Source organism: Aulonocara stuartgranti (genome assembly GCF_965226115.1).
Source record: "Aulonocara stuartgranti genome assembly, chromosome: 12".
Lineage (NCBI taxonomy): Eukaryota > Metazoa > Chordata > Actinopteri > Cichliformes > Cichlidae > Aulonocara > Aulonocara stuartgranti.
Window position 1 is genome coordinate 9,777,461 of NC_138948.1, and position 15,642 is coordinate 9,793,102.

Below are 15,642 nucleotides of genomic sequence, written 5' to 3' on the forward strand. Positions count from 1 at the left end.
GGCCTCCAAACCTTGGAGGGCCTGAGATGTCCCCAGAGAGGTGGCGCCTGACACCCAACCTGACATATAGACACAGACATACAGGCACACACAGATACAAACATCCATTCCCACCCTCATGCTCTCATATGCACTTACTCCACACTCAACCAACGTGGAGACAGACATAAAGAGACGTTGTACACACGATCACACTCCCCAAGCGTACTCTACAAACCGGGTCTAGGTGCCCCCGCCCCTGGAGGGGGGAACTGCACCCAGACCCAGGTGGTGTTTCCCTTTTCCCTGCGGTGGGGGGAGGCAGACCGCCCCGACTCCGCAGCAGCAGGAAGGCTCCACACTCCAGACCGCAGTCGGACGGCCAACTCCTCCTCCTAGTCCTAGCCCCCCTGCTCCAGCAGGTCGCAGAGAACGGGGGTGAGAGAAGACTCCGAACCTCCCTCCACCCGCTCATTGTAATGTTGATGCATGTGTGTTCTAAGGTGCATTTAAAACCCAGGAGGGCTTGGAGCTACCTGCCAGAGAGCAGCAGGTAAGCGCATGGTCCCTCCTGCTAGCCCTCAATGTCTACGTGTATTTAAAATTGAGAGGTGGGCAACGATGCCAGGGGTGGGGTGTACACCCTGATGGTACTTTGGACACGGTGTATCGTGCCCACCCCAGTAGTAATACGATGGCACCTATCCAAGATGGCGGCCAACTGAACGATGGCACCTATCCAAGATGGCGGCCAACCAAACCGGTTTGAGAACCGGTTTGACCGGTTTCGTGCGTGTGCGCATGCGCGTTCAGTAATTCGATGGCACTAGTCCAAGATGGCGGCCAGCCAAACCGATTTGACCAGTTTCGTGTGTGTGTGCGCATGCGTGTTCAGGTGTTCTTACCCTCTGGGCGGGAACGACTCCTCCTAGTGGGATGTGCTAGGTTGTATGGGTATAAAAGCGATCCTTTCACATTCTAAGAGCATCACCGCCACGGTCTGAGGAGCACCGACACATCGCGCTAAGGATCCCCGACGCATCGACCTAGAGCACCGACACATTGCGCTAAGGATCCCCGACGCATCGACCTAGAGCACCGACACATTGCGCTAAGGATCCCCGACGCATCGACCTAGAGCACCGACACATTGCGCTAAGGATACCCGACGCATCGACCTAGAGCACCGACACATCGCGCTCGCTAAGGATCCCCGACGCATCGACCTATGGAGCTCGGAATGACACCCAGCCAGGACATCGCCCATGCCATAGGCACTCTAGGTATGTCTTCAGGAGTATGCAGTCGGGGTCCTCAACGTAAAAAGCAACGCTGTGGAAACGCCGCAGATGGAACTGTATTCAAGTTAGAATATCGAGGCGTCGAAGGGTATGTGTATGCCATTAAATATACCGAAGGGACAGTTGTGCTTAGTGTAGATTGTGGTGAGGGATTGTTTTGGGGGGAAGCCCAAGTCATGTCTACTAAAAACTGGAAGCTCTTCCGCACCGTAGTGTGTGCGGACCTGGACAATGTGGGTTTCCCAGAGCTGCTGTATGTTTCCCAGTGGAACAGTGCATCAGGCCCTGAGCTTTACAGGGTTGAGGCTGATCGTTTCAATCGCAACCCCGACGACTTTATTTTTCTCAGTGTATGTGATGACAGGGATAGTCTTATTGCTTCCAGAGGGCTTGAAAACTGGAGGTTAAATCCATACCCTCTAAACCTCGAAGAGCGCACAAGATGGTTTAAGGACTTGTTTTTTATACAGTGGTGCGACTGGAGAGGTTTGTCGCGTCTGTTTAGCCAGATTGATGACGCGATCAAGAAGGACAGACTCAACACTGCGTACGAGAGTATTAGAAAGCGCCTTGTTTTTGACGATCTGGCGAGTTGTCCGAAGACTGGTTTGCCTGGTACCCTGTGTAAACCTAAAATCATAAGACCTTCCGACAGCTAAACAATAAACTGGTAGGTTTAATGTGTGGGTGTGTGGGGTTGAGTGTGTATCTATGTGACAAATTAAGAGCTTGTGGTTTTCATTTTACAGAGAATGACACGCCCTCGTGGGACCTGTTGGAGTCACCATCAACAGAGCTGCTAATCCCGACCCTCCAGACTCCACCACCCTCACCACAATGCTCGCAGGACCCCCTCATATCAGACCTGTGGGATGAAACTGTAATCGACATCAAACTCGCAACTCTCCACCTGTTAATGTTGGCTTTGAATGAGTTTATACAAGAGACATGTTACGGATGCCAAACAGGCCACCCCAGTCAGGTGCAACACAGCTGCTTGCAGGAATTGTCTGAGTATTTCTTCGACACCTACTATGATGATGTGATGATAAGGCTCCAGACTGAGCGATTCATCCCTGCCATCCGGCTGTTTGTACGCTCATCCACTGCAGATGGGTCTGGAACACAAATCCGCAGAGTTGCAGAACACATCATGTGTGAACTGAGATCAGAGCGATATATAGTATGCGCCATTAATGACAACATTGGGCACCTGCTAGATGCAAGTACTTGCGCCCGCCGTGTTAAACCAGCCATGCTCCGCATGATTGGAAACTACTGGGCTGGGTTACATCTGGTTTAATGTGGGGTGTCCAAGTATCCATTGTCTGTGATTGTGTCTTTGTGAAAATTAAATAAAAAGACTTGTTAACATCAACATCATAGTCATTTGTGGTTTGTAAATCATGGAAAGCACATTGCATAAAATATATCACGATCCAGCCCATCCTGCGGGGTTAGCCAGTTTAAATAAGCTACGTATAGCGGCAGGGGAGGCATCAGGTGTAACACCTCCACTATCTCAGGTCAAACATTATTTAGAACAAGACGACACCTACACACTCCATAAACCTGCGAGGATCCATTTCCCCAGAAATAGAGTATTGGTGACAGGGGTCGACAAACAGTTTCAAGCCGATCTGGTTGACATGTGTGAATATGTGACAGATAATGATAATGTGAGATATCTGCTAACATGTATAGATGTATTCTCAAAATACGCATGGGTTAGATGCCTAACAAACAAGACAGGGTCTGTTGTATCAGCTGCTTTTGAAGATATACTTAGTGAGGGTAGGATCCCTGTGAAACTACAAACAGATGAAGGCAAAGAGTTTTATAATGCAACCTTTAAACAGCTAATGAAGCGATATAATATCAAGCATTTCTCAACAGCTAGCGAGGTTAAATGCAGTATTGTCGAGAGATTCAATCGTAGCTTCAAGGGTAGAATGTGGAAGTACTTAACATCAGCCAACTCCCGGAGATATGTAGATATCATACCAGATCTCACACAAGCATATAACAATGCTTATCACAGATCTATCCAAATGGCTCCGGCAGAGGTGAATAAGGATAATGAGAAGTCGGTCTTCAACGCGCTGTACAAAACGAGGCCTCAGAGGGAACTGCGCTTTAAATTTAATATCGGTGACACTGTACGAATATCAAAACTGAGAGGAAAGTTTCGAAAAGGATACGAGCAGACCTACACCGATGAGATTTTCACAGTCAAGGAACGTATAGGGAGACTGCCCCCAGTGTACAGACTAGTGGATCTAGCAGGAGAGGTATTGAAAGGTTCATTTTATGAGCCTGAGATACAACGTGTGGTTGTTGATGAAAACAAAACATTTAAAATTGAAAACATATTGGCTAGAAAAAAAGTGGGTCGGAAAAAGCAGGTGCTAGTGAAATGGCTAGGATGGCCCAACAGCTTTAATTCGTGGATTCCAGAAAAAGACATCGTTGAGGCGTAATTAACTCAGATGACGCAGCTCTACACACATTCATTCAACACTGAGCATAGACTGAGAAAGCATGAATAAAAAGAACAACAATGCAGGCTTCTATGTAAGCCTCTTCTCGAATGCTTCATCACATGTTTACCCAGGTAATAAGATATCTAATTTTAGAACAAAGCTAGCAAAACCTATTGTTTTGGATCAGCCATATGAGGTCGCTGTTATAGAGATACAGTACCCACGCATATGGCGGACTTTTCCACAATCAGATTCGGAAGTGGAAATTCATGACCCCGTCAAAGATGGAACCATAGCCATAACCATGATCGAACTGTCTGTGGGCCATTATGCATCTGTGGAACAGATAATAAAAGAATTTAATTTTAAATGTCAACAGCACCAAGCCACTGGAGACATTAAAATGCAGTACAACGCCGTTAGTAACCATGCCTGTGTTATGGGGCCTAGGGGGACTATTCTCACATTTAGAGGGAGACTGGCGGAAATCCTAGGATTCAAAACAGGAGAACCGTTTGCACTTCATTATAAAAACACATATGCCCCGCACCCCGCAGACATATACGGGGGAAAATATAACATCTTTATTTATGCAGATATCGTTGATTACCAGCTTGTGGGTGACGCCCACGCGAGGCTATTAAGAGCTATAAATATTACAGACGATGACCGCCGGTTGCCTATTCTACAATTTGACAGCCCACACTACACACCTGTGTCAAAGACATTAATCGACGACATAGAAATTGATTTGAAAGACGATCGAAATCAACACATACCCTTTTTATACGGCAAAGTGTTTGTCAAGTTACACTTCCGACCGATAACACAGCATTTTTGAAAAAAAAAGGATGGCCGTCTACAACTCTGATGACTCAAAATATGTAAAATACTACTTATCACAGGCTGGTGGAGAGCTCGGAGGGTATGTTGGGACCAGTACACAATATGGGACAGGTCTGGGTGGGTTGTTCCGTAGCTTGTTTAGATTTGCAGTACCGCTGTTTAAAAAAGGAGTCAGCATAGTCAAACCACACCTAAAAACAGCCGCATCGGGCATAGTGTCTGATGTCATAACCAACATAACCAGACCCTCAACCACTAAGCAGGACGGTAACGGCTTGTATGTGTATACGCCCAAACCATCTAAGACCCCACCCCCAGGGCAGCCGTTGTCTAAAAAGCGTAAAACCACAAAACCTAGCAGGAGAGCCACCAAACGGACACCGTCACGCAGAGTGAAGAGACCCAGAACCACTCGTTCAAAAACTGCAGCGCTTGACATATTCTAAATGGCACTGTTACACAGTCATTCTGGAGAATGTGTAAAAACAGAGCTCGATCTTTTTACTGTCCCATACACACAGACTAGCATTGAGAAAAGTACATTTATTGAAATCCCACCTGTATCTGCAATCACTGATGGAGGGCCGATCGAGTTTTACATCTCATCGTCGGGTGAAGATTACCTGGATCTAAATGACTCATATATCTACACACGGGTGAGAATCACAAACGCTGATGGCTCAAACCTGGCTAGGGACGCTAATGTAGGATTTATTAATTATCCTGGATGCAGCATATTTAGTCAAGTCGATATTAATTTGGGAGACCGGCTCATTAGTCAATCATCCAATACATATCCATACAGAGGTGTGATAGAATGTCTTATCAATTATAATAAGGACACTTTAGACACACAGTTCAGCACCGGGTTATTCTGTAAGGATACAGCATCACACATGAATGACACATCTATAGAAGGAGAGAACCAGGGTCTGATGACCAGAGGTGGCTACACAGCAAATAGTAGTATTGTTGAATTGATTGCACCAGTACATGCAGACCTGTTTTTTCAAGAAAAACTGTTACTTAATGGAATCGACCTGTCGCTGAAATTTGTGCGCTCTAAAGACGAATTTGCTCTCATGACAGCGGATGCCAATGCATACAGAGTTAAAATTGTCTCAGCCAGTCTCTTTGTCAAGAAAGTTAGTGTATCACCTAGCGTCAGACTTGCACACAGCAAGGCATTGCACCATGCAAACGCAAAATACACGGTAGACAGAGTATCTTTAAAGACCTTCTCCATACCTGCAGGGGCTAGAATATCAACAAATGACAATTTATTTATGGGTAGGATACCTAAATTTGTCATCATTGCATTCATAGACAATGAAGCATACACAGGCTCCTACCAGCGTAATCCATTTCATTTTGAAAACTGCGATATAGAATTTATGTCTTTATATGCTGATAGTCAGGCTTATCCTGCTAAACCATTCCAGCCAAATTTCCAGAGAAAACACTATATCAGAGAATTTTACCAGCTGATACAAACCACAGGGAGACATTTAAAGGACAGATCGTTGGCCATAACACGTGACGACTTTGGTAACGGCTACACTTTATTCTGTTTCAATCTGGAAGCTGACGAAGGACATTCAGGGAATGTGTCGTTAATTAAAACTGGGAACGTGAGATTGGAAACCCGTTTCAGAAATCCACTACCCCGTACAGTGAACCTCTTGTGTTATTCTGTATTTGATTCAGTCATTGAAATATCTAACATGAGACAGGTGCTCTTGGACTACTATTGAGACAAAAACGGTCATGAACACTATAGAACTATCAGCCGTGGTCGGCGGCATTATCAATAAAAACACACATTTCCTAGGCGTGTTAGCCTATGATCAACTAACCACTGAACGGCTTCAAAGACTCCCTGCTATGTGTATTGTAAACACCCACCCTTCTACGATGCCAGGGGAACATTGGCTTGCTGTTTATATTTCGAGAGACAGACGCGGTTATTTTTTTGATAGTTTTGGTCACTCGTTAGACAGTTTTCCCCCAGCAATAAAGATGTTTCTTCTAAAAAACGGCTCCACTGTTTTATATTCAGGAAAACAAGTGCAGAACGACTTCTCCATCACATGCGGTCAACATTGTGTATTTTTTTTATATCATATGCAAAATGGTGTATCTTATGCCCGCCTGCTTAACATGTATGGGTCTGATTTAATTTGTAATGATGCTATGGTGTGTCGATTTGTCAACAACATACAACCTGTTGCTGTATGCAGTGATTATGTGTGTGTGCAATGTGGATACTGATATGTACTAATGAGAATAATAATAAAAACAACATGAGAGCATGATTTAATCGAGTCAATGGTATTTATTATCAAATCTCGTATATATATATATAGATTCATAACATACTTTGTTTAAACATAAAAGAAATCAAACATTAACCAGTAATAAAAGACATAAAATATTTAACAGTAATAAAAGAAAATAAAACAAAACAATTTAGCAGCAATAAGTGAAAAAAAACACAACAGTAGAAAAACACCAAACAGCAAATATTTTTAGCAGAAAAACAATTTCTGCAATAAGAAAAAAAACCTGAATTCAAAAATCCAACCACTCTACAGGACCCCCCTTTATTTTGTTTTTTTTATTCTTTATTTTTTTTAGTGTACTATGTCGCAGCGGTCCACCGGGGGTGTTCTTTTTTGGTGTGTGTTTTAAAAAACCACGGTCTTCAGACAGTGTGTGATCGGTTTTATACAAGGCGACGGTCTTACGTATGCCTGTGTTAGATATGGCTGATAACGGTATGTTTAAATCTGAGAAAGCTTTTAAAAACTCTGTCCAACCGATAGGTCTCAAACCCTCAGAAGGTGTGTGTGTGGTTGTGACGGCTTTAATTAGATCATAAATGTGTGAACCAGGGATGGTTTGTTTATCAACAACAATTTCGCCTTTGTCATTGTAAGAGATCAAGTGTGGCGAACGGTTCACCGCTGATAGAATAAGTTCTGCATTCCTCCTACTCCTTTTAGGTATGTGTGTTAAAACATTCTCCGCAACAAGATCCCGCACCCCGGCATCACCATGAACAGGCAATGTGTCCGCCGCCTGGGGTTGCACATCCCTGTTAAATTGTTCAGGTAATGATAAAGACAGTACATTCTTTTCACGGGCACCTTGTCTCACAAGGGTGAGGTATCTTTGGAGAATATCGCTGTATTTTTTAGCCTTCTCATACACATCTATGTCAGAATCTTGTAACACTTGTAACATCTCCTTGTCCAACTCGTTCTGAGACTGTTGTCTGATGGTGCCTGTTTGCTGCTGCTGCTGCTGTTGCTTTATTAAGTCCAACTGGTGTTGGGGTACCAAAAACATCTTTTGCACATGTTCCATTTTCACCTGTTTGCTATCAGACTGGTTATGAAAGGGATTGCAGCCCCTAATAACGGCAGTAAAAACCCTCCAGATTGGTTGATTGTCTTTCTCTTTTTCAAAGATTTTATTTTTTTGTCTGCAATCAGTCTGATTATTGTTTTTTTCTTTTTTAGCTGTTTGTACTGCTGATTGGTCAGTGGAATGTTACCATGCAATACATTAAAGGCTATCTCACACAATGCATTGATAAAATCTAAGTTTGAATTACTAATAATAACTCTGCGTAGAGTAGGAGGAGCCCTGTATATCATCTCCAACAGAGACAGATTCCTCCGCATGCGTGATGACATCCTCTCACCTCTTTGCTGATTTTTGTTTTGGAATGTAAACAACCGGACGGTCTGACAGTAAATTTGTTCTGAGTCTTAAATAGTCCGGGGTCTTAGCTTTATAGTCTATTAAAAGATACCCGTATGTTGTCGATGTGGCATCATTAAACGCTTCTATAAAATATTTAGTATTACCCGGAAACATTTGCCTGGCTAAAAGCATAACCTGATATTTATCTCTCGGATTTTTAAACAATATTAGGTAATTAGTGTTCAAGGAAATGGTTCTACTGGATTTTCCCTGAATAAACAAATTCTGAACTAGATATATACAACTCAAATTCCTATGATGCACATACTTTGTGAACACATTTTGTACTTCTAAATTGTTAGCTGCATCGTTCATCACATCGTCTATAATTAACAAATTGTTCTTTTCTGCAGGCAGAAGGGTGTCATCAGCAAGAGATTCGGGTATACCGTTAACAAAGTTTATGTTTCTTATCTTAAGAAGCTGGTCATATAGTGTCTGCCAGCATGAGTATATATACACAATGTTATCAATGCTGCATGATATAATCCTGGAAGAGTTTTCAATTATGTTTTTAACAAAAAAAGTCTTGCCACAGTTACTGGGACCGCTGACCACCATGCTGAACGGATGCTGCAACCGGGCGTCAAACCCCTGTTCTAATTTAAAATCCATAAGGAAGGGTTGTGAAGTCTGGGAGCACACGGCGCTTATTGTAAACAACTTTAACTTTTTTCACAATGGTTTCATTCTTCAAATGAAGCTTCTTTTTATCGCGTCTGATGCTATCAGACACGGCAACTAGGTGTGCGTCTGATGTCTGATTGGCTACAAACTTGCGGACTAAACCTTTCAAGGAGTCGTGGGTGACAACTTTCGAGTTTAATGCATTCAGTGTGACGCCTTTACATTTGACCTGGGTCTTGCCCAGCGATGTGTGATACGCATAACATTTTGGCCCACCGGAAACAAATTCCGCTATGTAATCCTCCACACCATCCTCTCCACAATCTAATTCACTTGTGAGATCCCCCAGAAACGGACCTAGAGGAGGCATCCACTCGCCAGGGCGTGCCGTGAAAATGACACTGTCCGTGTCACAATACAGCACGCGCTGCTGCAAGTTGTCTAGCAAATCATACAGCATGAGTCTGGCGTGTGCAGTGGTCATGGCCCCGACAAAGACATTAACGTCCTTCACACGGGAAGCTCTACCATCAGCGTGGCGCCACTGCACCATTGCGACGTCGTCAGAGATGAAACAAAACTGACGCACGTCGTACTGGTCGCTAAACATTAGCTGGCTAAATCTGGAAGGGTCTGTAATGAGCTCAGATGATGCCATGTTTGACCTCATGCTGAAACGACCCCATAACGAGTTTAACAACAGCTTGTTACAGTTACGAACAGCTTTATTTACACAAATCTTGGATGGGTCTAGCATTATTCCCTCCTTCTCATAATACTCGTCTATGTACTTCTGCTGTTCGTCAGGTGTGTTCACATGTTCAGGATACCCCGAGGCCTCCTGTTTGAGTTTTAGGAAGGCTTTCACATAGTCTTTAAACAATGTGTCGGTCTTATTGGGGAAATGCCACACCTCATCAACAGCAAGAACCCTGTATCCCTTCTCAACAGCTTTTTCAAGCTCAAATGAGACCCATGTGCCTTTCAACACCCGCTCACTGTCACTGTGCCCGCATGCAGTATGCTGGTTCTGGTCTTCAGCACACATGCTGCAGAGTGGAAACATCAGTTTTCCATGGCATCTGTAGGGTAGGACGGGGTGAAAAAGACCCTTAGGTGGGAGCACTGTGCATTTAACAAAGCCGAAATAATTTTCTAGCTTGTCAAAGTTGGTGTAAATGACTTGAGGGTGTCCTACAGGATAGTCTTTTTTAGACTGCACTGTGGGATAGAGACTGGTGAAGTCGTAGTAAAATATTTTTTCATCACAAGCAGTCTTGTGGTACAGCTTTAGAGCATTTGTGCGACCGCCAAAAAGGGCGTCTCGGGGATTCAGGCGTTCTGGCTTTCTGTACGTATGCATGAAAGCCACAACTGCAGGGTCTGTCTGCTTCAAGGCAGCCCATTCACACTCCCACATCACTATTACGCTCACACTGTGTTGTGATCTCAGTGCATCAACTTTGTCACAAAACATGCGATGCAGCAGTCCATAGGATGCTTTGCTGACAGGATTAACTTCACTCTCGGGGTAGCATTTAACACAACCGTGGTGAAAACATCCTGCAAATTCATAAGCTGTATTACTTGTGGGGTCAAAACCGTCCACAAAATACGGTCCAACCCTCTGTTCGCCTCCTCTGAGAGCATGTTTTACCACTTTGTTGGTGGTGTGGGACACATATTGAAGCCATTCAATAGAGACGTTAGAAAACGTCTTGTTCTGCTCAACGTATGCCCCTTCATACGTGAGAGCGAGCGCGTCTCTAGGCAGAAACAGCGTTTTATACACACCCATACTAAATGCAGCCAGGGTGGTATACATGAATGGATCAACTTGAGTACAACCCAGTAGCGTGTCACGATAAATGATGCATGCTTTACGCAGGACATCAACATCGTTAACACAGTAACGCCTGAGTTCAGCCTGAAAATCAAAGGGATTCTGTGAGGCAACCTGGTACCATTCCATGAATCGCACCTTATCGCTTTCAGACATGTGCTCATAGCCGTAGAAGGAGGGGTCTGGGTACGGGCCCACATAACGCTCATTATCCCTCGTATTAAACCTGTGTGGGAAATGGCCCTTCTGCAGGTCTTGAAAACCTAAAGCAGAGGGTATTTTGGCAAGGCCCATGGGCAAAAAGCTGAACGAATCAATCCACCGCTGGTCATAGTCCCTGTCATGCATTAAAATCACACGGCTGCCGCTCATTATGACACTAGGTGTTATGCTCTGTCTGACAAAGTACTCGAGGAGTATGTAGTTATCAAAGCCAGATGCATTATGTGCTATGAAAGTGTACCCACGAAACCTTGGGCGTCTGTAATGCTGCACAAACGCCTCCACACACTTTAATGTATTAAATGTGAACTTATTGCCCTTCAGATCAGACGCACACACAAAGTTAGCCTCGTGTTTACCGTTGTGGTACCGCGTCTCAAAATCATATAAAATGTATTTATCGTTAGGCTTCTGTTTTTCAACAGGCTGTATGAAACACTGATGGTCGGAGTCTCCTGCTAATTTAGGTTCGCGGCAGTGCTCGCATCTAGGCTGCGCACATTTGTGTGGCAATTTCTTGGATTCTCTATATGTGGTGCCACAGTGCATGCAATGTTTCATATTATCACAGGGGATCATGTTGTGTTTTAATTCAGGTAATTTGTGTTGTTGGTAACAGTGTTGTGATTTGCAGATGCGGTTACAGTCGCTGCATTTCACTGTGGGTCCCCTGTGATGTTGACAGAGTGTGTAACATGTGTTACATCTATGTTTACAGCTGTGCTGTAATGGTGTATTATATATACTGTAACAGAAATTACACACATAGGATCCCCCCAAAAAAGCGGTCGGGTTTAAAATCAGGTGGTAATGTTGATTATGGAGATACATCATCAACGTGTTAGGGTTTGGCTCTTCATGTGTGTAAAAACATTCCAGGCGTTTACGCCCTTCTGTGTGGTAATAGATTACAATCTTAATGTTGAAGTGCTTCTCAAATTTACCGACATCAGAGAATGATACTTGCTGTGTGTCGCATAGACCTACTTCAGCATGCATCTGTTTAGCTGTAGCAAGTTTTTCATGCTCAGAGGATGATGAGTTTAATGAATGTGCTATGCATAGGGAGAAGCACAAATTGTTGTTTGTGTTGTTTGGTGTGTATAAATGTCTGCCTTTCTTTGAGAGAATCTCATCATAAGGTATGTGCGCCAGTCTTAAGCGAGACCCGCCACTACTGTTCTGAGCTACCGTGACAATAAACTCTAATTCATCATCACCGATAGATTCATCATTACTCTGCATAACTTGTGCAATTTGATCGAGAAACAGCTCCGGATCATACCGATCATCAGCGTTTAAAACAGCCTGAACATCTGAAGCCAGCGAGGGGCCACGCAGGACCACGTTTAGAACACTGCCCTGTTGGGATCCCGCCACAGCTCTGTCTATCACATTGGCTAAGCACTCGCGCACTCGCGCCGGCACTTGTTCTGGATGATCGAGACTTATACCCCTAAAATCAAGGCGTTCACGCAATTCGCGAGCATTAAAATTAGGTATCTCTCTAATGTGTGACTGAGAGCGGCTGCCGGACCCAGACTGCACAACGGGCTCAATAACAACTGCAGTAGCTGCAGCAGAGGTGACCCGGCTAGATTGTGCATCAGACGCAAAATCACCAGCAGCACAAGCTATATGGTTAGCATCAGTAACAGCAACGGCCCGAGCAACACCAGCTGTACTATCACTATTATTAGCAACAATAGCCCCATCAGCAATAGCAGACGTAGGAACAGTCTGACAAGGATGTGTATCGGATGAGGCTGATGCAGGCACCCTATTAAGTCTAGCTATAATATCGTCTAATTTTTTATCTGTTTCTTCAGCCCACTGCATAAAAGTCTCTAAGTCAAAACATCTAACAGGAGTGGAGGTTCCGTTATTATGTTTAAATAATTTATTTGGAGGGTCCATGGTCTGGATTTTAAAAGTCAGGGACTTGAAATTTTGCTGCAGATGTTGTCTAATGTACTACACACTTTGTTTATGAGTTTGGTAAACTGTTGCCTTTGTACCTGTGCTTCTTGGTGGTATTGATTGAGTCTAGCTTCAATCAAACATAATTTATCAGCTATTGAAGCTATTGAAGCTATATGACTTTGTTCAGCAGGCTGAGCGTCTGGAAGCTTTATGTAAGCATCATACGCCGCTGATATTTGAGAGTCTGTTATGCCGTCTTCTTCGAAATCTATGTGTGAATCAACGCTATTTCTGACACATTCTGGGGTGGTGGGTATATGAACTAGATCAAAATCTGACATGCTGTACTCAAAAACATCAGAGAAATCGCGTGGTAGCCACTCACTCGGGGGTGTTGCAGGTTCGCTGATGAAGATCGGTTCTGACTCTCCACTGTTGCACAAAGCTCCAGGTTTTTGTTGTTCTGGGAGGTCGATACTGCTTAAACATTCCAAAAACGTCTGGAATCGTATGGTGTCCTGATCATTATGAGGAGGGGTGCTGTTCTGCAGTCTGTGAAGATAGATAGACATGTGTTAAAACATATTATACATGTACCCATTTCAAACTGAATAAGCGTGTCTCCCTCTCTATCTCTTTTTATCTAATTTATATATGCCTATGCTTACCTTGTAGTGTGCGTTATTCGGGATGGTCCTGCTTCTCCACACACCCGGTTCTCTGGCGTGGCTCTGTAGGTGTAAAACGGTCAGTTTAGAACATTTGTAATTGTTTAAACCCCTTTAAAAAAAAATACACAACTATACATCCCGTACGTGACAAATAAAATTTGAATTTGAATTTGTATACACACCTGATGTAAGGTAGGGCTCTGTGGTAGCGGTGTCTGAATGTTTTCCTGCTCAGTTTGTTAACCCTGGAACAAACAAAAACGTTATTACATAATTTAAAACAATCGCTAGTTTAAAACATACATACGTTTAAAAATCCAGTAATGCTGTACACACCTTGTGCCTGTTAGAGAACTAGTTCCAGCTGTAAAAGCGCCCGTTTCTAAAGAAAAGGGTCCTGGGCCGTTCTCCCGAACTCCTAAAAATTAAGCTTTTGTTTTAGGAAAAAAAGATAGTTTGAATATCCTATAATATGTTAACATAACACTTTTTAAAAATCCAATAATAGGTTTTGTTTTACTTACCGTTTACGATGTCCATGTTATAAAGAACGATGTTAGTGTTGATGATCGCAAAGAAAATGGTGTGCTCTGCAGCGAATCTTGAGGCGTAAATGGCTCAGGGTATCGGGCTCTGAGCGTGTTTTTTATATAGGGTGGGTGTTTCCAAAAAGAAAGGTATGTCTCCAATCAATTTAAATGAGGCCCTACAGGGCTTTTGTCTTCTCAAGGAATTACAAAGGAGCCGATACTTCAGACAATAGGCGGGGTCCCCACCCGACTGGTATCACCTGCCCCCATTTACCTTGTCGAGGAATTACAAAAAGAGCCAATACTGGCCACTTTAAACAATAGGCTGGACCCTTGTTCGCATGGTACTCTCAACAACTAAGTGATACCCAGCGGTGGGCTTTTACAATCCTGAACAAATTCAAACAATTAGCCAGCTGTTGAAAAGTTGGAGCGGGTCTGGGCGACTGGTTTTAGAAGTATCACTGTAGCGTTTATTTTCTAAAGGGCTGAATGTTATTTGCGACTATCTGTTGTGTTAAAAACTACTCTGAAACCATGAAACCACTTACAGAAGAAATGGCCCGTTTGATCCGTTTTTAAATAAATAAAATGCTTGCATCGGTGCATGGTGTGACACCAGAATCACAAAATGAGTGTATTTAAAAGACGATTAGTTTGAAAAGAGCGATACTGGCTGCTTATAGCATTTATTTTCTAAAGGACTGAATGCTATTTGCGACTATCTGTTGTGTTAAAAACTACTCTGAAACCATGAAACCCCTTACAGAAGAAATGGCCCGTTTGATCCGTTTTTAAATAAAATAATCGCATCAACCCTGGAAAGAAACCCCAGTAGATGTGTAAAAACTAGTTAAATTAAAACTAGGGGTTTGATTAAATGAAACGCTTGTGAACATGCTGACATCACCCATTCAGAAGAAATTCCCATTTGTGCCGTTTATAAAATAAAATGCATGCCTCACCGCAAGCTGAGACATTGTCAGATTTAGAAAATTAGTGTGATTAAAACACTATTACCAACACTTTTGACTAGAGCACACCCTCTTTGTTAAGGCGCACTGTGAACCAAAACAGCTTCCACTCCGCCAAGAATGAAACAAGATGTCTCCAATCAATTTAAATGAGACCCTACAGGGCTTTTGTCTTCTCAAGGAATTACAAAGGAGCCGATACTTCAGACAATAGGCTGGGTCACCACCCGACTGGTACCAACTGCCCCATTTACCTTGTCGAGGAATTACAAAAAGAGCCAATACTGGCCACTTTAAACAATAGGTTGGGCCCTTGTTCGCATGGTACTCTCAACAACTAAGTGATACCCGCAGTGGGCTTTTACAATCCTGAACAAATTCAAACAATTAGCCAGCTGTTGAAAAGTTGGAGCGGGTCTGGGCGACTGGTTTTAGAAGTATCACTGTAGCGTTTATTTTCTAAAGGGCTGAT

The 15,642-nt window shown here is 43.4% G+C and overlaps 2 protein-coding genes across 4 annotated transcripts; one reads left to right on the forward strand and one right to left on the reverse strand.

Annotated features, from left to right (window-relative positions):
• Positions 1-711: 711 nt before the first annotated feature.
• LOC309719411 (uncharacterized protein) lies at positions 712-2,583 on the forward strand (the record flags this gene model as incomplete). 2 transcript variants are annotated; one of them, XR_014280238.1, is made up of 2 exons in its annotated part: positions 712-1,950; positions 2,030-2,090. XR_014280238.1 is itself a non-coding variant. In XM_082555525.1 (2 exons), the coding sequence occupies exons 1-2, from the start codon at positions 1,208-1,210 to the stop codon at positions 2,581-2,583; spliced, it is 609 nt and encodes a 202-aa protein (XP_082411651.1). In that variant the 5' UTR covers positions 718-1,207. The 2 variants fall into 2 exon arrangements, 1 of the variants encoding a protein (XP_082411651.1); XM_082555525.1 differs by having other exon boundaries at positions 718-1,262; positions 2,030-2,583.
• A 196-nt stretch (positions 2,584-2,779) lies between these two features.
• On the reverse strand, positions 2,780-14,867 carry LOC309719410 (uncharacterized protein; the record flags this gene model as incomplete). 2 transcript variants are annotated; one of them, XM_082555524.1, is made up of 6 exons in its annotated part: positions 14,191-14,867; positions 14,003-14,084; positions 13,849-13,911; positions 13,664-13,726; positions 13,381-13,547; positions 2,780-2,920 (listed from the first exon to the last, which is right to left on the reverse strand). In XM_082555524.1, the coding sequence occupies exons 1-6, from the start codon at positions 14,204-14,206 to the stop codon at positions 2,808-2,810; spliced, it is 504 nt and encodes a 167-aa protein (XP_082411650.1). In that variant the 5' UTR covers positions 14,207-14,867. The 2 variants fall into 2 exon arrangements, with proteins under 2 accessions (XP_082411650.1, XP_082411649.1); XM_082555523.1 differs by lacking the exon at positions 2,780-2,920 and having other exon boundaries at positions 13,007-13,547.
• Between the last annotated feature and the right edge of the window lie 775 nt (positions 14,868-15,642).